Source organism: Mytilus californianus, unplaced genomic scaffold, assembly GCF_021869535.1.
Source record: "Mytilus californianus isolate M0D057914Y unplaced genomic scaffold, xbMytCali1.0.p SCAF_4, whole genome shotgun sequence".
In the NCBI taxonomy this organism is placed as follows: Eukaryota; Metazoa; Mollusca; class Bivalvia; order Mytilida; family Mytilidae; genus Mytilus; species Mytilus californianus.
The window spans coordinates 21925510-21950611 of record NW_026262690.1 but is presented as its reverse complement, the minus strand read 5'-3'; the positions used below and the strand labels follow the sequence as shown (position 1 = coordinate 21950611).

General features: G+C 32.0%; 2 protein-coding genes across 7 annotated transcripts in view; both read left to right on the top strand.

Moving 5' to 3' along the window:
* LOC127737686 (uncharacterized) overlaps positions 1–25102 on the top strand; it is a 114292-nt gene that overhangs the window by 72833 nt on the left and 16357 nt on the right. The window lies entirely within an intron of this gene.
* The window catches only part of LOC127737685 (serine/threonine-protein phosphatase 2A regulatory subunit B'' subunit beta-like), a 60963-nt gene that overhangs the window by 22485 nt on the left and 13376 nt on the right, over positions 1–25102 (top strand). For all 6 annotated transcript variants that reach the window (XM_052248538.1, XM_052248537.1, XM_052248539.1 and 3 more), the window contains exons 3-10: positions 6508–6843; positions 14710–14813; positions 15942–16053; positions 16458–16532; positions 18233–18319; positions 20056–20212; positions 21169–21217; positions 24290–24376. In XM_052248538.1, coding sequence (XP_052104498.1) covers positions 6508–6843; positions 14710–14813; positions 15942–16053; positions 16458–16532; positions 18233–18319; positions 20056–20212; positions 21169–21217; positions 24290–24376 — 1007 coding nt within the window. The remainder of the gene's footprint in view (positions 1–6507; positions 6844–14709; positions 14814–15941; positions 16054–16457; positions 16533–18232; positions 18320–20055; positions 20213–21168; positions 21218–24289; positions 24377–25102) is intronic.

Here is a 25102-nt window from a genome sequence, read left to right as displayed (position 1 = left end):
ATTGTATTTTATTAAAGAATAATATTGTTTATTGTTTTTAGAAGCAAGTTTATTTTTTATTGACAAATGAATAGAAATTCAAAAGTTTTTTTTCTAGTTTGTCAAAGTGTAACTTGCTATCTGTGGCAGAAATCTTTTATTCTTAGACTCGGATATACACCCCCCTTTTTGAAAAAAATGCAGCAAGATATAACGGTTCTTTCCAGGGTGTACCGACAGTAATATTCATATGCTGTGAATGTGGACATTTTCTCAAGATGTTATTTTTGGCATCCATCTTACTGCAAATTCTGTCATTTGATCCTGACAAAGGATTTAGAAAATCACAACCAATAACAAATATAGAATTACAACCAATAACAAATATAGAATTACAACCAATAACAAATATAGAATTACAGAGCTCTTTTGCAGAAAATCATTATTGAAAAATGAAATGTAAGATTCAAAAGGGCAATGACAACAAATTGCCTGATTAAATGATATTAAACCAAAATTATGCTTGATATGACTTTTGAAAAGCTAATAAACTAAGTCAATGTTACACCTCCCTCAGACTAAGTTGATTTTTTATGGATCAGACAATTTGATTTTAGGTCCCTTGGTCATCACATAGTCAGCTGTACATCTTTAGCTGTCAAATTTTGAGGTTTGCTTGTTCCTAAAGAAGGTAATCCAGAAAGCACTTCAAACCCATCAAAATTACAAACTGTTATTTTCTATTTGATGAAGTTAAACTGGTTTAACCACACTGCAAATTTGTGCCAGCACCAAGTCAGGCTGTCCACACTTTTCATACTTTTATATTGAAAGTGTTTCAAAAAACTTCTTTTATTTAAGTTATTATTACAAAGAATATCAAGTCAGTATAAGAAAACATTCCATTGTCTTCTGGTGAGAGATATAAGACTGGCCATTGACATTGAAGTTTGTAAACCCCAGATGCACCTTTAGATCCTCAGTTAATGAGCGACTACTGTTTGATCAAGGTGTGTGGTACACTTCAAACAAACTATTATATAACAATATCATGTCAATTTCTTTAGAAAATAAAAGTTTTAAGGTATTTATTTTTCTTAATCACATTTTTCAAACATCTTGCATTTTTTTTGCATATTGACACTTTTTAGAGTCATTTAAATTTTTGTGGTTTGAGTTGATTTAATGCTATTGTAGGTTATCCTTTTTTGTATGTGTGGTTTATCTTCAATTGTTGCATTTCCTTTGTATTGTATTTATGTAAATATTTTGTAACAGTCTGAAAAGCATTTTGAAAAATGATATAATGACTCAAGTTTTAGAAATTTTAACACATAAAATATTGTCATTATATATTTGGACTTGCAATGAATATAACAAAAATAACTGTTATTTTTAGCTTTGGGGAATTTACTTAAGAAAGTATTTATGATTATTGATATTTATAATTCATAAGATGGATTACGACATATAATATTTTTTTAACATAAGTTACAGAGGGGACTTACTTGATTGAGTGCTTGTTAAGCTGTTCAGAAAGGTGCTAGTATTAAGGTTGCAGTCTTGTAATTGACTGCTCCATAGGCTTACATGCAAAACAGCTGATCATTGAAAAAATTTTAAAATAAAATGCTACATAGAAAATTTTTTTCATGTGCATATCATGTATGTAGTAATGTGAAATTGTGATTTAATTGAAAAAAAAGTGGGTCATGCCACGAAGAATAAAAAGTTATGTAACCCTGAAGTCAAAACAATTTTTTTCTTTCTGTTTGCTGTTTTTACTAGGCCACACCACTTCCAGTAAACATGATATCCTTCCACTTTCCTGGTTTGATATCCCCCTAAAGATGCAAGATTTTTTTTAAATCTAAATATATGTTTCAACTCAGCATAAACTTTTAATCAAACAGAAAAAATTGAGTCAAGAAAAAAATGGACTATTTTATTTCATGCCATGTTTTGACATGCACCGGAAACTGGAGTTGTAATACAAGACTGGTACCTTAAGACCTTTTACATATGCAACAGAGTTGCATCCCTTTTAAAAGAAATTTGATATTTTGAGGGGGTAGTATTCTTTTTTATGATAAATATGATATGATTATGCACCTCCTATTTTTATCTTTAAGAGGGTAACCTATGCTAAACTATATACGTTTGTAATTTGCTATTTAAATGAATTTAGCTAAGTATCAAAGTTGTTGAAAATTTCCTCTCTTTCCCAATGCATTGACCCTTTGTCATAACTTTCTAGCCAAGTAATGACAACAATGAGCCCTTAACTCTTTATTTCCAAAATTGATGAAAGCTGATCTTGTTCCTGCTGACTTCAATGGTAAACTGAATTTAGGAATCCATGTAAGTACAGATGGTGCTTTTTATAAGCGAAACATGGTGAAAAATAACCTTTCAACACAACAAGAAGTGGAATAAAACTGACAAATGGAATAAAACTTTACAAGAAACCACTGTCTTGTAACTCCCACAAAACCTCTTGTTTGATGTTTATCTTGGCTATTCTTACACTCAAATTCTCATAGCATATAAATTAACTAATTAATGAAAGAATGTGAATCATTGTTGATTATTCACAGATAATATAAAAATAAGGAAATTTGGTATGATTGCCAATGAGACAACTATCCAATAGAGATCAAATGATGAGGATGTGAGCAACTTTAGGTAATTGCACAGCTTTTAGCAATGAGCTCAACCTATAGTGTATAAGCAGCTATAAAAGGCACTGATATGACAATATGTGAACATTTCAAACAAGAAAACCAACAGCATGGTTTATTCTAAGACAATAAATTAAAAACAAGTATGATAGACAATAAAAAAACAAAAATGATAGACAAACAATCAATGACACCACTGAATTAGAGGCTCCTGACTACGGACAGACACTTAAAGTATGTGAAGAGGTTAGAAATGTTTGTGATTGTCATCCCTCCCCTAACCTGAGACAGTGGTGTAACAGTTACTGAAGCTAGTTCAAAGCCAATTACAACTAATAAATAAATCATGTTTTCCCAGACTAAAATATCAATGAGTACACATGATAAGTCTTCTGTAATTAAATCAAGATTATACAGGTACATAAACAAAGGTACCCAGGAATTGATTACTGGGTGATGAAACTGTAACTGCAAGAAAAACATTTAGTAGAATAAACTGATCTTTTAGAGGTGTTTTTAATAAACATGATAGATAAATACTTGACCAAACTTTTGAACTGTTTATTCTCTGATATAGAATTGATATTCATAGTATGGTCACAGCTGTCAGGACTGTATTAATGAAAATGGTTATTGACACTTAAAGGACTTCAGAAAAATTTAGAAAAATTGTCCAAGCACTATATTTCTGTTGTTGTGGATGAGGATTACATTTAATTTGTCCAATGACTTCCAGCATAGATACTAACAATCATAAAAAAATTATACATAATATCAATGTTTACAAGACCAGGCTTATCAACATGTAATCTCTATAAAAAATGGCTGCTAACATATAATAATTTATGATATACATAGAAATATGACAGTCTTTTGTGACATAGAAATAAAACAGTTGTTTTATGACATAGAAATATGGCAGTTGTCTGTGACAGTCACATAGAAACATGACAGTTGTTTGTGACATAGAAACATGACAGTTATATGTGACATAGAAACATGACAGTTGTCTGTGACATAGAAACATGATCTGTTGTATGTGACATAGAAACATGACAGTTGTCTGTGACATAGAAACATGATCTGTTGTATGTGACATAGAAATAAAAAAGTTGTTTGTGACATAGAAACATGACAGTTGTTTGAGAAATAGAAACATGCCAGTTGTTTGTGACATAGAAACATGACAGTTGTTTGTGACATAGAAACCTGACAGTTGTTTGTGACATAGAATCATGACAGTGGTTTGAGAAATAGAAACATAACAGTTGTTTGTGACATAGAAACATGACAGTTGTTTGTGAAACATGACAGTTGTTTGTGAAACATGACAGTTGTATGTGATATAAAAACATGACAGTTGTTTGAGAAATAGAAACATAACAGTTGTTTGTGACATAGAAACATAACAGTTGTTTGTAACAGTATGACAGTTAAGATAGATACATGTCCAATATCAATTTTTTAATAATTCTAATTATAGTTGTGCTACTTATTTTTAGGCACATTGAAGCTATTGTCAGACCCAAAATGACAGTTGTTTTAGACATTGTCATAGAAATATGACAGTTGTTTGTGACATAGAAACATGACAGTTGTTTTTGACATAGAAATATGACAGTTAGTTGTGACATAGACATATAATAGTTGTTTATGAAATTCATTTCATAATTTGACAGTATATCTAGACTTAGACTGATATTGCATTTTTTTTTATTTCCAACCTTTTACTATTCTTCACTTTTGATAGATTGGTTTTATTTGGCCAAGGAGAAATGCTATTATCTGGCATGCTAAAGACAAACTTGCTACCACTGAAATTGTAGGGCCAAATGAGCTACAGAACTACATTTGTAATGCCATTACACATTTGGTATTGTTTTATGTTGGCAAGCATCCAAGGTAGAAACACCTATAACCGTTAGTGTATTGAAACCATCAAAATGATGATCTCTGCTTAATCCCTGGTATTTACATTTTTGTAGCTTTTTAATGATCATTATGTTTTGTAATAGTTTTCTGACATTTATGTACTTGTTGAAAAACATATTTATTTGAAAATGAACAGTAATCTAATCACTGAATCTGTTTTGTCTTATACAATAATTTTTTTACATTTATTATTTTGAAGATGATAGCCATCATTTCAAACATATATTTCAAATTGACACCTGGAGTTTATAATTTAGATAAATAATGGTTTCCTTGGTTTGTTTACGATTTTTCCAAACTATTGCCAGAATCACTTTGAGGAACCGTTGGATTCCTTCCAATATATTTGCTGTAATGGCTTCTGCCTTATACCTTGTAAATAACTTTGGATCTATTATATATACACTTTACACTAAAGAATAAGAATAATTTGATGTAGTTACATGATATAAGACAGAGCCAACTGATTGATATCTGCTCTCTGCTGAATAATATTTGGTCATTATAGACAATAATTTCAATAAAGTTCTATTGCTTGAATCTTTTACAGCAAGTAGTAACTAGTTTAAAAGTAACATTTGAATAGGGGTTTTAGGGAGTTAAAATTGAAGATCAAAGTATAGTCTTATTGTACAAATTAATTTTCATTTAAAAGTATCACCAGTCTTCTGTAGTGAATTAAGTTGCCTTCAATTTACAAAAAGTACAGACAGAATGTAGTCTACATCTATATGATTTAGTCTTTTATTGAAATTGACAGCAAAATAATGCAAAACCTTCTAATGACATACACAACAATAATACTGTCTGTTTTGCACAAAGTAACCATTTATACAGATTTAAGGTTATAATACTGGCTATCTGTACAAATACATTGTGTGTCTGGTTAATTCAGCCATGCATACCTGTAACAATCTTCTGTACAGAAATCATAAAATAATACTATCCCTTATTTTAATTTAATTTTTTAATTTAGGAAGAAACTATTGTAAATCTATACACAGATTTGGAAGGTGCTTATAATTCCTGTCTCTACTGTATTTCTTTGTAATTTTAGCAGAATTACTTGAGGATGACAACAAGTACTCATGTATTGCTCAGTAGTACTGAGTATCGAAATCAGTTTCCTGTTTGAACATTGCCCCTTTCTTTCAAAAAAAAATTGAGCTTTCTGGAAAATGCCCCTTGGAGAGTTAAATAGAATTCAAGGAATAATAATGGTTAAAAAATGTTTTGTATGTTTGCTATTAAATGCCATCTGAAATCTTCCCCTATAAAATACTATAAAAGAAACATTGTCAGTGTAAACTTTAACTTTGTGATGTTGAACTGAACCATTCATTTCATTGTTATGGAACTACAAACATGTGACACCATATTAGAGTGAAACAACATAAGTTTAAAACTGTCGATCGGTGTTAATTTAATTATTAATTGGATTATTGTTTACTTTATTAGTACAAGAAGTAATCGAGTAATTTGTTATGGTACATTATTCCTATCATTCATGGTCCCATATAATAATGAAGGGATTAAACATCAATAAGACAAAGAACCTGAAAGAGTAACGTGCATATAATTGTCAATTTTGTAGTCATTTTCCAAGCAAGTACTTGAGTATTGCTAGGTAAACCAACAAGTATTTGAATAGTAATTCTTCACCGAGTTGACATCCCTACTAAAATTCATAATTAATCTGTTACCCCTTGACAACACTAAACCATATATTAATGATGCATTTACATTTCAAAACATGGGTTGATAAAAATATTACTTAGGTATGGTTCTTAAAAAAATCAGCAAAATCAACTGATTTTCTGTTTAAAATGCACATGATCATACATTGTGTTGAATTCTTTCATGAAAAATATATTTCTATTGACTTTTGAGAACCCTGTCATTCTTTCATTTTCAGACTAATCTTACTGTTCAAACTGGAAAAGATGTGAAAGAAATTATTAAGAAAGACAATGAATTAATAAAGGAGAGAGACAAGGAAAATAAGGAGTTATCTCCCTCTTTGACTACAGCAACATCTACAATCACAACAGTCACAGATACATCAAAAGACACAAAACGACATGATGCTGGCAAAACTTTACAAAATGTTAATATTCCTAAATTTTATTATCCATATGGAAAACCAATTAACAAAGAAGAGACAGAAAAAATATTGGACAAAGTGTCAAAAGAATTCTCTAAGTTAGAGGGTGGAAAAGCCTTTCTACATAATTTTGGACCAATTACTAAGGTTTGTATCTTTTATAAACTTAAATTCTTGTAGATGGGAAGAGGAAATGTATATCATTATATATTACAGCCCATTCTAATAAGCAAAGTGATGACAGAGTGATAGTTGGAATTTGTCAAGTTTCTTCATTTTTTTAAAAATTATTCCAAATTCTGTAAATGAAAGAAGTACATGTAATTTTGATATCCCAAGAACATGCTGTTTATAAATTGACTGGCTATAATTAAGTGGTCCTTGAGTACAGTGTTAAAATAGTTATGATCAGATCGAGTTAACAGTTCTGTTTTGGGCGTGATCTCAGTGTATATCATCAATTATATAAGTACGTAGGTATAGTGTAATCAGGAAGAGTTATCAATTACACATGAAATAGACATAATTAAGTAAGTGTTAATAACAGGACCTTGATGAGTGTTACCTCAGAATTCTACAATTTCACTGACACTGATAGAACAATAATGTGGCAGATCTTTAGTTTCTCAGATTATTTCTGTTAGATTTTATACACAACAAAATATGTATTAAGATTGTTTGTATTGTAGATGTATTTCATCATTTCTGGTATTGTTTTGGAATCACGAAATGGTTCCTCCAAGTTTATGTGACTTCCTTAGTAGACCTTGGTAATCATTGGTATATTAGAGAGTACTTTTCTCTTGATTCAGAACAATTATTTAGGAAGTAAAGGAAAGTGTGTGATATATATTTTGCTGTGTTTTCTCCTTTTACCTAAATAAAAAAAAAAATGATAAAACAACTTTTGTGAGGAATAAAAAGAAATGGGAGCCTTCTATGTTTCTTTTTAAAAATGACATAGTAAGCAATAATGCAGTTTTACATTTTGAAATTTTCAAGATTAAATGACAAAATTAAAGAAGCATATTTGTTAAACAGAATGGTAATTAGGAATTTATAACCTGCTCAAAAGAATGATTTGACATAATAATCTCAGAATTTATCTAAGTTCGAGGATATTTTTAATTTGAAATATGACCTGTCTATAAACTCATGGACAGATAGGACACCCTGATTACATATTTTAAATGATTTAAATCAGCAATAATTACTATACTTCAATAGTTGTAATGTGCCACAGCATTGAAATATCTCGGTGTTGGAAGTGGACCATTGGTATATATTAAGTATGAATTCAGGAATCTTAGTAGTCCAATAGATTTAACAGAACATAAATAGTAATTTAATCAGATTCACTTTATATCAGTTGTTAGACAACAACTGAAACCCCTGTATAACATGTGTAATAGTACTATATTAAAAGGATAACAGGATTTAACAAATTCTGCACATAAAACCTTGATGGCTATTTACATTTAAATAAGGGTATGGTATTCTGTAACTTTTGAGTAACAAGTAAATAGATTTTGATTCAGGGCTTCCAAAATTATTTTTAGCCAGCCGGACATTTTATATATCATCCCGATTTTAATCCCTTAAGACTAAATAAACAAAAGGCAATTATGGTAATCAGTTGCCGAGTTGGCCATCCCAATGATTGACATTAAAAGTAAAACAAAACGATATTAAACTTTCTTTGATTCAAATTCTAAGTTCTGACGTAAACTTGTTAAATTGGCAGTGCATCATTCGAAGTGTGCAACATCAGCGTACTTATATCTGCCTTAGACTCTTTATTTGTGCAAAATAACATTATTTTTTCGAGAAAATATTCGAAATAAACGTGAGATAAAGGTATCAATGACAATTTAAGCATTTTTTGAAGAAATTAGGATGCGTAATTAAATTTCACACCTGCGCACACGTGTACTAGTTCAAACATGTCTCTGGTTCAAAATGACGATTTTCATTTTCACCTTTTTGATTTTTTCATCAAATCATATTTAAGTCTCCCAAACGAAGTTTGGGAAGACTTATTGTTTTTGCTCAGTTCTTATTAAGTCTTCCAAACGAAGTTTGGGAAGACTTATTGTTTTTGCTCAGTTCTTATTATTATTATTATTCTTCTTCCTCTTCCTCTTCCTCTTCCGCCGCTTTTAAATTTGAACTTGTCCGCACCCGTTCTCCAAAACCGCTTGTCAGATTAACTTAGGGTTTCACAATATGTTAGACTAACATGTCTAGTGGTGCAATCAGGGTTTTGTTTGTGCAATGGGGTTTATAAAGGGGTACTTTGAGGGGCAAAAAGAAAAGAGGGTTTTACTATAGAACCCTATGGGATTTTATTTTTTTAAATTTTCAAATGATTATAAATTAAAAACCGTTTGTGATAGACACAATCTTTTTAATTGAAAATGTTCTAAATGATAAAACCCATTAAATGAAATACAGGGTTAGTCCCCAGGGGTCATCCCCACCCCCTGCCATTTAAGAAAGTTCTAATACCTTGTAAGTAGTCAAGATCCCCACCCCTAAACCATATATATTCTGGTTTGTCATGCTAAGATGGTTTGAATGATATACAGGGTTAGTCCCCAGGGGTCATCCCGACCCCCTGCCATTTGAGAAAATTCTAATATCTTGAAAATGGTCGAGATCCCCACCCCTAAACCATATATATTCTGGTTTGTCATGCTAAGATGGTTTGAATGATATACAGGGTTTGTCCCCAGGGGTCATCCCGACCCCCTGCCATTTGAGAAAGTTCTAATATCTTGTAAATGGTCAAGATCCCCACCCCTAAACCATATATATTCTGGTTTGTCATGATAAAGCACATGAAATGAAATACAGGGTTAGTCCCCAGGGGTCACCCCCACCCCATGCCATTTAAGAAAGTTCTAATATCTTGTAAGTGGTCAAGATCCCCACCCCTAACCCATATATATTCTGGTTTGTCATGCTAAGATGGTTTGAATGATATACAGGGTTAGTCCCCAGGGGTCATCCCAACCCCCTGCCATTTGAGAAAGTTCTAATATCTTGTAAATGGTCGAGATCCCCACCCCTAAACCATATATATTCTGGTTTGTCATGCTGAGATGGTTTGAATGATATACAGGGTTAGTCCCCAGGGGTCATCCCGACCCCCTGCCATTTGAGAAAGTTCTAATATCTTGTAAATGGCTGAGATCCCCACCCCTAAACCATATATATTCTGGTTTGTCATGATAAAGCACATCAAATGAAATACAGGGTTAGTCCCCAGGGGTCATCCCGACCCCCTGCCATTTGAGAAAGTTCTAATATCTTGTAAATGGTCGAGATCCCCACCCCTAAACCATATATATTCCTATTTGTCATGTCTCAAACATTTGAATGACGTATACGGTCAGTCCCCAGGGGTTCCCCCCACCCCCAATGTTCTTATATCTTGTAAATGGTTGAGATCCCCACCCCTAAACCATATATATTCCTGTTCCTCATGTAATGAACATTTGAATGACGTATAGGGCCAGTCCCCAGGGGTTCCTCCCCACCCCCAATGTTCTAGTATCTTGTAAATGGTCGAGATCCCCACCCCTAAACCATATATATTCTGGTTTGTCATGCCAAGATGATTTGAATGATATACAAGGTTAGTCCCCAGGCATCACTAATGCATATAACTTTACTGGACCAAACCAATTTTCACTGGATGTGGCCCAATGTCAGGCGACCCTGGGAATTACGAATTATGGGAGCTTCGTTTGGGAGACTTCGTAACAGCATCCTGTTACAATCATTTCTTGTTGTAAACGTATTTCTGATAAATTTTTTTGACGAAATTTATTAGATGCAAACCGCTGAAATGTAAGAAAATAACTTTGAATAGACCGATCAATGTCCGGTTCAAAATAGTTACCCGACTCCTGAACAGGTAAATTTCAGCTGTTCAACAACTAATTAGCCTTGATTAAAATGAGAATGTATTAAAGTAAGGGTTGTTTTGATAGTACTTAATGATCATGTCACTTTTATGACCGGAAATGTGTGGCTGTTAAAGGCAAAAGGTTGGGTCAAAAAGATCGGGAATTATGTTAAAATGGCCGTCTCTTAAGGAAGCCTTGATACTAAAAAGTAGATTACCGTTTCATGCTTTGCCCAGCCGGACATTTACCGGACATTATACAAATGTCCGGCATATATGACCGTTTTGGAAGCCTTGTTTTGATTAATGAAACAAGGTTTCTTCATTGACATAAATTTGCTTTAATTAGAAAAAGATTTGAACTCAATCATTGCGAGTATTTAAGGCTCTAGTCTATAGAACCTACAATCTTTTACTATACTATATGACTATAGCAGCTTTTGTTATAATTTTTAGTTGTGTTAGTTCACAATTCTCTAGATTTTTGTCACCTTGACAAATTTGAAAAACCCAGACTTAGTCATGCTGTTTCCAGTGGGGGATGTCGACAGTGGTAACTATTTTAGGTCAGTTTAGGGGAACTACTAGTGGTAGGTCAATGATTATTATGATATTTGGTATGCAATTGTATAAGCATTGGCACATCTCATTTTCATAGGGATTATTTGACCCTGCTACTTCAGTCATGGTTAATTGTCTCTTTGACACATTCCCTGTTTCCATTCTCTATTCTGTTGACTTTTCCTTAGTCATGGTTAATTGTCTCTTTGACACATTCCCTGTTTCCATTCTCTATTCTATTGACTTTTCCTTAGTTATGGTTAATTGTCTCTTTGACACATTCCCTGTTTCCATTCTCTATTCTATTGACTTTTCCTTAGTTATGGTTAATTGTCTCTTTGACACATTCCCTGTTTCCATTCTCTATTCTATTGACTTTTCCTTAGTTTCTAAGAGGTCAGTTTAAGGTGGACCACTAGTGGTGGGTCAAAGATATTTGGTAGGCAGTTGTATTAGAATTAGTACATCTCATTTCCATGGAGGGTATTTGGCCCTGCTCTTTCAGTCATGGTCTATTGACTTGATACTTTTCATGAGTTTACATGTTAAAAGTTTGTGATTAGGTCAGTTTAAGATGAATGTGATTAGGTCAGTTTAAGAAAAACCCCTTATGGTATGTCAATGATATTGGTAGGCAGTTGTAAAAGCATTTGCATGCCTCATTTCCATGGATATTATTTGGCCCCGACCCACACGATCATGGTCTTTTGACTTTTTAAACTTTTGTATTGTTTACATGTTAAAGTTTGTGTTAAGGTCAGTTTAAAGGAAACCACTTATGATAGGTCAATGGTATTTGGTATGCACTTATTATAGTACTAATAGTAGTTCTGCATTGAACTAGACCAACACGCTGCCAGACCTGGATTTTTATCATGCTATAAAAATATAAAAATAAAGAGATGTGGTATGATTGCCAATGAGACAAATATCCACCAAAGTTGAAATGAAATGGATGTAAGCAATTATAGGCAACCGTATGGCCTTCAACAATGAGAAAACCCCATACTGTGTAATCGGCTGTAAAAGGCCCCGACATGAAAAATATGAAACAATTCAATTGAGAAAACTTACAGCCTAATTTATAACAAAACAATTTATGAAATATAAATATGACAGGCAGGAACCAATGACAACCACTGAACTACAAGATCCTTACTTGGGACAGGCACATAAAGAATGTGGCAGGGTTAAACATATTTGTGAGTGCTTAACCCTCCCCTCACCTGGGACAGTGGTGTAACAGCACAACATAAAAACAAACTATAAAAATCAGTAAAAGGCTTAACTCATCAGATTGATACAAAGCAGAAAAACATAAAACAAAAACACAGACCGAACGTGGCAGGGTATTTATCCTTCCCTCATCCCTAACAACAAAAAAGACACTAAGTACAGATCTGAGAGTACTCACAGTTACTGACAGTCAATAACAACTAATAAAAAATCATGTATCTAAGACTAAAATATCAATCAATAGATCACCAAAAAAAAAGCACATTCAAAATGAGGAAAAGTATGTGCAATGCAATATGTTAGTGTATTAATGCAACATGATAATGGACTAAGGAAAATCTATTTTGCTATATTTAAAATTGTAGATTGAAAATAAATAAAATTATATAAAAAACAATTTGGAATAGCAAATTCTATAAAATTCATTTGTAAGCACTTATATTTTTATGCTGAGAACAAACTAACTTCAAATTAGTCAAATGTCAAAAATTTGGCAGAACATAAAAGAAATTAATTGAAAGTGTGTCAGATCTTCTAAAGTTGATTATTTGCTGTTATTCATGCTGTCTGTTTTATCCAATCTGGTTACCTCTGTGCTTTATGAATAATCCAGATGTATACAGAACAAAAAATATCATAATAACCTGTTTTGAAATAATAACTTGGTAAACGAATGGTGTGATTAAGAAAATTGGTTGAAAGATAAAGAATTACTGCAGACTTTTTCATGTTATATATTGAGGGTATGACTATTATGATAATGAAAAAAGGAAATGAAAAGGTCAAGATTTTCCCACAGTTAAAAATCTCAGTATTATAATGAGAGAGATCTGAAGCTTAAGTAAATGATATAAAATCTCAGTGTTATAATGGGAGAGATCTGAAGCTTAAGTAGATGATATAAAATCTCAGTATTATAATGAGAGAGATCTGAAGCTTAAGTAAATGAGATCTAAAGCTTAAGTAAATGAGATCTGAAGCTTAAGTAAATGATATAAAATCTCAGTGTTACATAATGGTAGAGATCTGAAGCTTGACCATTCTAGATGGGATATATGGTATACTGTTGTCCCCAATCTTTCTGGTAAGACTTTTTACAATAACTCATTCTTGTTTTGAACCAAAAAATAAATTCTTAAAATTCTAATTGATTGCAAGAGCTTATAAAAAAGAGATGTGGTATGATTGCCAATGAGACAACTCTCCACAAGAGACCAAATGACACAGAAATTAACAACTATAGGTCACCGTACGGCCTTCAACAATGAGCAAAGCCCATACCACATAGTCAGCTATAAAAGGCCCCGAAATGACAAATGTAAAACAATTTAAACGAGAAAACTAACGGCCTAATTCATGTACAAAATAATGAATGAAAAACAAATATGTAACATAGCAAGAAACAGCAACCACTGAATTACAGGCTCCTGACTTGGGACAGGCACATACAGAATGTGCAGGGTTAAACATGTTAGCATGAGCCCAACCCTCCCCTAATCCTGGGACAGTGGTGCAACAGAACAATACAAGAACTGTACAAAACGATAAACACACAATACATATGATCAACAGCAACAAATAACGACCACTAAATTACAGGCTCCAGACTTGGGACAGGCACATATTAATTCCTTTTGTTTCTGACAATGATATGTGAAATGTTCTTTGAAAGTAATAAGATTTTAAATGACTAAGGAAATGTATGATCTGTATGAGAAAACTCCTTAACAGTTACATGAAATACTGTCAGTTTATGATCAATAACCAATACAACTGACAGTCTAGGTATCATGGAACCCCATGATAAGTAGAACTACCTTTCATATTTGTATTGGTCTAAATGCTATAATGGCCTTAGATGAAAAAGTTACAGATAACTGTTTAGAAAAGTCTAACAATAATATTATATGAGTATTTACAACAGTTAAACATTAAAAATATAGTGTATGAAACAGAATGTGTCTGAGCTCCTGATGATATATACAGATTGTCTATTCAATTACTGTATTTTTTTTATGCCATCAGCAGTAGATAATTTGTAAACAGTCCTGAAAAATAACTCATTACCAATAAATACTGACTACCCAACATCTCTCTTAATTTATCATCCCAAACCTCAAGTTTATAGTTACTCCATCTCCTGCCTTCTGATATTATTGGACAGCTTTGATCTATGAAATTTCATTTGTGTAGTTAGTAACAATACATGGTAATAAGATGTTTTCCACTCACAAAATAAATTTTCATTTTTTTATTCTGTATTTATTTGTTTGGTTTTTTTATACCTTTTTAATCTATTTTAGGTCATTAATCTACCTCTGTACTGGAAGAGTTTGTTATATACGGCTTCAGGAGGGAACAAAAATGGTTATGTTACTTTCCAAATGTTTGCTGCCATGTGGAGAAAGTAAGTGTTGTACAGAGTTACTTAAAGGGGAAAAAATATGTAGCATAAAATTATTTGCACGTGATACAGCCTTTCTGCACTAAAACATTATATTCTTTTTAGCTTATCAGGCCATAACGCAACATGGAGGTATTGCCATCACTTGGCATCCATATTAGTCATCATACATTTTTTGAAAGATCTTCTCACAAGAAACTACCGAACCAATTTCAAATAAAGTTTGAGTGAATTATCCATAGAGTATCTTGTTTAAAGTCTGGTCAGTCAAAAAACAATGGCCCCCATGACTAAAAATAGAACATAGGCATAAGATGTATCAGTTGACCCATATCTTGAAAACCATAAGAGATAAAGAAAATCTGATGAGGCAAATTTGCTGAAAATGATGAAAGATCTACTTACTTCAAATGTTCACCAAATAATCTTGTTGCATTGAATCATTTTATTTTTACCAAAACTGTCAGGTGATCTATACAAGCTAATGAGAGCTTCTTGTTTTATACTATTTCATATGCCATTTTTGACAACAGACAGGATAGCCTAAGTGGCAGATCTAGTTGCTAGGTAAATAATTACTGGTTATTTTTAAAAAGATTCATGATTTTGACATTCTTTGATCGTCACAGTTAAATTCATTCACAATTTTTTTATGTTTTTTTTATAGCTTAACATACGTGTCTATTGTCTGTTTACATTGAACTTCAGATTGATATATTTTTTTAGTGTCTAATTTAAAAACAAAAATTTGTTTCAAATTATGTAAACATAAAAATTGCAGACATTGTCAAAATATTTCTATATAATAGGTTCCACACTATGCATATAATTTTTCTATCAAAATATCTTCAGAAAAATGGTTTCAGGATGCTTTATCAAATAATATGTATGCCATTGCAACTTTACTTGGATTTCTGGTCATATATAATATGAGGAAAAATCATAATAGAAAAGAATCATACCTTAAATATACAGAAATAAATGTACCTATGCCATCAGGTCACTATAAGCATTTCAGATTATGGGAGGCAAGGGGTATGTTAGTCTGCTCACTCAAGGTTTGTTGACTATATTTTCAGAGTAGTTTCTTGATTTTCTCTGAATGATTAATCATTTTATTTTTAATTTCAGAGTATTTTCTGTTTGCCACGATGCTGCTTCTCGGTTTGTAAAGTTACTAACAGTACACAGTCCACAGGGCAGAGATTATGTAGATGAATCAGATTTAATACCTTTAGTTCAGGTAAAGTGTTACTATACATTAAACCATGCAGTCATATGACATGTAATGGTGTGAATATACAAATTCTGCCAGCAACATTAACACAAATGTCCATTTTGTTCAAAATACAACTGACTTTGCTATTTTGATTTTGATGCAATTATTTGCATCCCATGTTCTATTGGAATTGGAACACAAAATGAAAAAAGAACGTCATATTAGAATATGAGGTAAAACTCAATGAGACAGAATCACATTATTGATGAACATCTATAAATGTAATTGAAAAGTTGTCCACAATCAAGAGGTACCAAACCATAGAGTAAGTTTTGAATTACATTTATTAAATACAGCTTCCTGCTTATAATTATGTTAGCTATTTAGAAGTGTGACAACTTTCTGTAATGTTTTTTCCTTATTTTTAGGATATTGTAGAAACACATCCGGGGTTAACCTTTCTACAAGAAGCTCCAGAGTTCCATTCTAGATATGTAAACACTGTAAGTTAAAACACTAAATTAATTACAGGCATATTGTTATCCATAATATATTAATACTAAAGCAACAAATGTAAGGATTTTCTACAAAGAACAGGTAACTCAAACTTAAAGAGATATAGTTTAGATTGTTCTTGCATTAGGAACCTCCTCTTGCATGCACAAACTTTCTACGCGTTTATTAGCAAATGCATTTTGTATGCACCTTTGAATGCAAAATGCTCCCAACAGTAGAATATTCTTGAATTCTTTGACGTCATATGATCAGTAATCTTGGTTGATTTTGCCCTAAATTCTACAAACTATCTTTTGGGAGAAGAAAATATTATATAGGTAACATTTAACGGCACAAATGTAGTCAGTAAATGAATGGCCCACTTCATCTGATCTTAGTAATTTCAGGTAATTGCAATAATAAAAACAATTTCCAATATCAAGGTCAAGACTTACAGTACAACTACATTCTGTTAATCTCCTCTATTTGACTGGGGTTTAGAAAAAATGTCATTCCTGGACATTTTCTGTACGACAATAAAACCCTTGATAAAGTTGGGTATTCATTTGGCTGTGATAGATGTGTAGGACTCGGAGGTGCGATGGGGACGCTGAAGTATGATGGTCACGCTGAAGTGTGATGGTCTTCGCCGAAGTGCGCTGGTCTTTTCGCTGATGTGCGATGGTCTAAATGACAAGTGATTCATAGTTAAAAATCTACTATCTGTGTTGTGTTCATCAATATCTTTTATACTTTTAATGTAGATCGTTTTAAACGGTGTTTGCAAAATTTGAAATAAAAGACTATATTTCATATTTTGTATCTTATACTAAATGAGGGATCGTCCTATTCATTTTTGATGCCATCTTTGATGATTTACTTGTACTTAAAAACCAAAAAATTTGTTATAACAAACAATAATATATCGACATATGAACATGAAAAATTGAAAATATAGTTTATGTAATCCATCGCACTTCAGCGTTACCACCAATGCACTTCGGCGTAGCTATCAACAAGAAAGCGTCACAATGCCACGATCTCACTTCAGCGTCAAACCATAGCACTTCAGCGTGACCATTGCAGTTCAGAGTCCTGCAGATGTATAAATTAACAGCCACATCCTGTCAAAATGGGGACAATAAATCTGATGCCCATTGTTGGGTGTGGGCCTTCCAACAACTCTCTGAGGGAGTTCCGTAGGTAGCCAAAATTTCTGTCCTTATCAATCATACCCTCATTTCTAGGAAGCAGACGAAATTTCCCAACTTTTATCCGGGGTAACCTACCTTGCAGAACCCTCATATTGTATTTGCTGTTTGATTTATTCTCGTCCTGAATATGCATAAAATATTTGCCACTGGATGTTTATCAAGCAACAGATATGTCTTACAATAAGTGGTAGTTGCATATATTTCCATTTTATGATCTTTTGAAATAAGTCCAGATAGACGATATTGGTAGAGGCATTTTTGCTGTAGTTTCAATCTGCTGATTTTCTTGCTATCAACATTAACCTTGAACAATTTTCAATCAAAGCAAACACAGTGGGATATGTCATAAAAAGTTATTGGAGTATCTGAGTATGAAATATACACTCTAGTACTCATTGTTCTCCCTATATAGCTACTTAAGACATAAGCAATTGTTTTGGTTAACGATATTATTTATGATACTGATGTATTAAATTATATTTGTGTTGTTTCAGGTGATAGCCAGGATATTATATTGTGTAAATAGAAGTTGGTCAGGGAAAATAACAGTAACAGAACTTAGAAAAAGTAACTTTTTATCTGTAAGTTAAATCATTAGGTTCAATATAGTTTGATGGACTGATATTTGTAACCAGGGTAAAAGTATTGGGTGGGGGAGGGATGTTAGATGGGACTTTTTTAATGACTCTCCCTCTTATTTAATTTTATTAGTTAATCAACTGGTATTGATAAGGATCAAAGTCCTGAATGCCATCACCTTATTTATTGTTAAACAAATATATATGTCAGGAATCTTTTTGTTATAATACATTTCTTGCATCGAATAGGTCAGATGGCCTAACACTTTTCCAATTTAAATTCTGTGGAATAACCCCAATTGTTGCTCTAAAATGTTAGTATTAGTTTTGTGGAGACCATTGTTTTGGTTTGAGGGAATGTTAATTATTACAGACATTTCCCAAAAGAAGAAAAAAAAGAAAGAAATTGAATTGAATTGCAACATGAATGCAGGAAATTTCCTTATATGGGGAATTTATTGTATAATTTGTTTCATTCAAAGCTTTTTTCAGAATCTTGTTAATTAATGTTTTATTATAGTTATGGCAAGTGAATGAATTATATGGTTGTAATGATATCACATGGAATGGTACTTAAGGGTTATTTTGATAAATTTGCAAATCTGGTTTATTATTTAGAAAACCTAAACTAATTACTGTAAGGCTTGATACTGGCAGTTCTCATATCTTTTTATCAAAATACCATCAGAGTAAAGCTTTTTATAAAATCAATTGATAGGTGAAGGTCAGGATATTGATAAGGTCAGGTCAGGGATAAACCATGCAGGTCATATAACTTACGTTTTGGCAGATCCTGACGATAATATGTAGGAAATATCAGAAAATAGTGGAGAAGTTATAAACAGCAAAGTCAATACCAGTACTCATGTTTGAAAATATTGGCAATAGAAAGAAGAATAAATAACCTGTCGAATTAAAATGAAAATTTTATATCCAAATAGTCTTGGAACACCACATTTTTCTGAAAAAGTGGTGTAGCATAGTTTTTTTTTCCTGACTTCGCTTATAATGTTACTGAGGCCTTGAAGATTTATACAATATTTGCAACTGAAAGTGAATACACATTAGTGCACTAGATAAGAAACCAAAAACATGTTAAAAAATTTAACATTAGAATTCATGATTACCACATTTATTGAAATGCATAGGCCAGTTTATTTTAAATTTTATCAACAGATTGATAGGTATTTGTGTTGGCATCATAGTTCCATAGGTCCCAATGTTTTGATATCAAAGAAGTCATAATGTTTGACCAGAAATTCTTTTGATAAAGTCATGAAAACCACACAAATACAACCCCATAGATTGGTTATTGCATTTTCCTGAGGTAGATATTGTAAAAGATTTGCTGTCAATATCAGCTGCTCTGTATTTAACTATTTTACAACTTGATCTTTGTGCTTAATTGCCATTATGCTTCATATTGTGACTGGCAGCTTATATTTTACAATATCAGTATGTAGAATTCTCATGTTTTATATTACATGAATGTGTTGATTGATATGTAAAATTCTGATGCTTCTTTATATTACATTTATGTGTTTATTTATATTACATACATGTTGATATTTATTTTTCGGAAGTTAGCTTTATTGATCTTTATTTTACATACATGTTGATATTTATTTTTCAGAAGTTAGCTTTATTGATCTTTATATTACATACATGTTGATATTTATTTTTCAGAAGTTGGCTTTATTGATCTTTATTTTACATACATGTTGATATTTATTTTTCAGACATTAGCTTTATTAGAAGAAGAAGATGATATAAATCAAGTTATGGACTTTTTTTCTTATGAACATTTTTATGTGATATATTGTAAATTCTGGGAATTAGATAAAGATCATGATTTGTTAATTGATAAACATGATCTAGCTCGCCACAATGATCATGGTAAGTAAATAAACACATTTAAGGTTAACAAACATGGTTGACATTTTAAAACAAGTAAGAGAATTAGATAAATATAGATTCTACCACTGCATGGAGGGGGATAAGATACCTCTCCACTTGAAACAGATATTTGTTTTTAATTTAAAACATGAGGCTTGTCAAGTGTTTTAAATATTAAAATTCAACTGTCAAGAGTGGAGAAGTTTCATATTGCACGAGATTCAGTGATCAAATCTGCTTCTCTAATGATTTTTTGACGATATGTAGTCAAACTTTTATCCTTCTTTTTCAATGATCTGCAAGAAGATGTTTTCTTTCTATGTAATGTCATCAGGCATGATCTCCTTTTTGTGACATCATAAAAGCAAATCAGAGAAAAGCAAGAAAATTTGACATCAAAATTGGATTTTGAGCAATGAAGAACTGAGACGAATCGAACCCACATACATTAGTTATAAAAAAATAGAATTGATTAAGAATTGGAAAATCATAGTTTAGGTGTCAGTATCATCTCTGAAGAATCAGTAAACAGTATTAATCATTTATTATAATATATAATGGTTTACAATAACAACCATGGAAATTAAAAACAAATGTCACATTAATATTGTGCCTTATATTTGCAATGATATATGAATTGATAAATATTATTTGCCATGCTATAACAATCATAAAAAGCTAGTAAATATTATTCACTTTAAAAACAAGTTTGGTAAGTTCTATAATAGATTAGAATGTTTTCAATACTAAGTTTAAATAAAGTGATTACATAATGCATCAAATTAAACCCATGGTTACCAATCTGAGATACTTATGTAAACCTTCGCCAAGAAATATTCATACATGATTGTATTAAAAGCTCAGCCATAGTTGCATTTGTTAAAAACGTTATTGTATAATATTCTAAAATAATGAAGGAAGCTACATTCTGTAAGAATTATGTTGTGTTTTTTCAGCTGTAAATTCCAGAACAATTGAAAGAATATTTTCTGGTGCTGTGATAAAGTAAGTACAATTAGTTAATGACATACAAAAACGTAAGTAAGCGATTATGTCACAAACATTTCATTGCTCAAATAACTGTACAGATAATTACATCTGTTAACTGTTGATAGATATAAGTATAATATTTATTTCTCAAAAAACCTGTTTTGCAGCATGTTTAAACTTCTTAGATACTTTTCTTATATATTCTGGAACCTGTTTCAATTTATAACAAACATACATCTGTTTCCTTACATTTTATTTTGTATTAAGATATAATAAGATGTTGTAGGATTGATTATGAGAACCATTCATTAGAGACCAAATGACGAACAAGTAAGAAACTATAGGTCACGGTACGGCCTTCAACAAATGTCAAAACTTATACCACATAGCAAGCTATTAAAGACCCCAAAATGACAAATAGAAAGCAAGTGAAATGAGAGAACTAACGACCTGATTTAAGTACAAAACAATAAACGAAAAAACAAATATGATATACAGCAACAAAAGACAACCACTGAATTACAGGTTTATGAAAAAATTTCATATTGGTGTAACCAAAATTTGTATAAAAGATTTTTCTTATTAAGATTTTTTATTAAAATATTTGACACAGGGTCTCAAAGCCCATTTAGTGTATGTATTAATCAATAAAAATGATCAATAGATTTGAGATCCAAAGCCAAAGAGCTTCTAAAGCACTGTTTCATCTATTTGTTAAGTCATTTTCTTCCTAGTACGATAAAGGGGCCTTGGTTGCCAAGTGGTCTTAGCAGTCAAACTACTGTATCACTAGCCTGTCAACACTGAAGTTGTGGGTTCTAAACCCGCATGGGGCAGGTGCACTCGACTCCAATATTAATTGACTACGATTGTCAGTTTTTCTACCAAAGGTCGGTGGTTCTCTTCGGGCACTCTGCCTTCCTCCACAAATAAAAACCAAACGCCACGAAATAGCACAATAGTGTTGAAAGTGGCTTTAAACACCAATCAATCACACAATCCTTGTACGAGAATGGTTTAATAAAGTTATATGCCATTTAGGGAAACTAGTGTTACAGTCAAAACTGATTGTCCTTAAAAGAAGTTTAAAATCTGTTTGAGGTGAATTTTATGTTGTTTTAAATTGTCCTATGAAATTGAGAATGGAAATGGGGAATATGTCAAAGAGACAACAACCCGACCAAAGAGCAGACAACAGCTGAAGGCCACCAATGGGTCTTGAATGGAGCGAGAAAATCCTGCACCTGGAGGTGGGCCTCAGCTGGCCCCTAAATAAAATGTCCCAAGTCAGGAGCCTGTAATTCTGTGGTTGTCGTTTGTTTATGTGTTACATATTTGTTTTTCGTTCATTTTTTGTACATAAATAAGGCCGTTAGTTTTCTCGTTTGAATTGTTTTACATTGTCATTTCGGTTCCTTTTATAGCTGACTGTGCAGTATGGACTTTGATCATTGTTGAAGGCCGTACTGTGACCTATAGTTGTTAATTTCTGTGTCATTTGGTCTCTTGTGGAGAGTTGTCTCATTGGCAATCATACCACATCTTCTTTTTTATAGTTCAGTGAAAATGGATGTCATAACTCCAAAACATATAAATGAACTAAAATTAAAAAACATACAAGACTAACAAAGGCCAGAGGCTCCTGACTTGGGACAGGCGCAAAAATGCGGGGCGGGGGGGGGGGGGGGTTAAACATGTTTTGTGAGATCTCAACCTTCCCCCTATACCTCTAGCCAATGTAGAATAAACAAACACACAGCAATTCGCACAGTAAAACTTAGTTCAAAAGAAGTCTGAGTCCGATGTCAGAATAGGTAACAAAAGAAACTAAGGAAAATGACAATGATACATAAATAAACAAAGGACTACTAGCAGTTACTGATATGCTAGCTGCTCCAGACCTCATTCAAACTGATTGAAAGATTATGTCTTCATCATATGAAAATCAAGCACAATCCCTCCCGTTAGGGGTTTAGTATCATACCATTATAAAATATATGAGAAGAACATAACCTGTATCATGCCAACAACTGGTTTTAGAATAAATGTGTTTATTTCCGATGCAAAGACCCTATCAGTGAATCAATATTAGTACCAAAATATGCCATTCTTAATGACTTGACAACAGTATCGTAACTATATCCCTTCTGAATGAGTCTGTTTAAAGGTTTGGTTAGCTTTTGAGGTGAATGCCAACATTTTTGTGCTTTGTAAAGAATATTACCATAAAAGATTGGATGTTAAATACCTGAATGTATAAGATGTCTGCATGTTGATTTATATTTACGAATGATGTCCTTGTACCAATGATAAAATTTAGTAAATGTTTTGACTAGTTTGTGATATAGAAAACCCTGGTGTAATAATTTTTTAGTAATACAGAGATTTCTTTCGTTAAAATCAAATACGTTGTTACATAAACGAGCGAATCGAACAAGTTGAGATATTTTAACACCATAAGATGGTGACAAGAGAACGTCACCATCTAAAAATGGATAATTAACAATAGGAAATGAAAAATCATCCCTTTTAAAATAAATTTTGGTATTAAGCTTCCCGTTAAAGATATAGATATCAAGATCCAGGAAACGGCAGTGTTCATTGTTAGTATTAGCATTATTTAAAGTCAGTTCAGCAGAATAAATCTCTTTAGTGTGATTCTGATTAACTTGATAGTTTGATAGCTAATGAATATTCAAATCTAAAATAGTTGCAAATATCTTTCTTGTTCTTTCAGTAATGCAGCAATAATTTCTGTCCAACAGCTGTAAAAAGTCATTTTGTATTTATTATATTGTTCTTTTCAAATGTCAGTCAGGTCAAAGTCAGGTCAAACCAAAAACTTTAAAATCAGAGTTATGGAATTGTTAAAAATTTGACAAATCTGATTAAATCTTGTGATAACTTTTGTTGATGCTATACTTTTGGCAGTTGATGGACGTACTATGCGCTCACAGCACAGCTGTGTATTATTTTACTTGTTACAAAGTTCCATTTACTTCTAAACATAGATTTAATTTTCATAAATACACTTATTCACTGTTTGCAGAACTTTTAAAGTAAGAGTTGTATGTAACTTTTTTTCAGAGGTAAAAATGCATTAGAGGGGAAAATGTCATATCCACAGTTTGTTTGTTTTTTGTTATCAGAGGAAGATAAAAGAAATCCAACAAGGTAATTACATACATTTTTCAAATTGTTTGCATTAAAAAAAACTGTGTGTGATCACAATTGCAGGTTACTGATACAAGGGAGATTACTCAAAATATTTCTATTTAACTGCCAGAGAAGATTGAATGTAACATTATATATCAATTTAGACAAAGTTGGGTTTAAATATTTATTTATGCAGTAGATTCTTTTAATTGTCAATTTCAAATTTATTTTTCATTTATAAGTAAAAAAAGTAAGACTTGAATAATTTATTTCTCAAGAAACAAGGTCCAATGTTTTGCACATTTATCATAGTTCAAACACAATATTCCTTTCCAAACTGTTTGAAATTGTTTACTATATAAATAGTCTGTCAGCTGCCATTTGCAATTATACTAAGCCTTCATGGAAGGCTGATAGGAGAACCGACTATGACTGTAATCTGTATTCAAACTATAATTACTACAGATGCATGCAGGGCTCAGCTGACAGAATAATAATGAGGTCAAAAGTGAAAAATAACCATTCACATAAGCAAAGTGGTAAAGACCAAGTATGTAGCTCTGGAAGCCAACACACGCTTCTTTTTCAAGTCTCCCTGTCACTTACAAAAAGAAAAGTCATTCTCCCTATGATTCTATAGTAGTGTGAGCCCTGACTTCATTACTTTTTATGCAATTTTTGGAATTTTTTATTTAATATATATACAGCGATTTAAAAGTCAATGATAATAACCATGTTGACCTT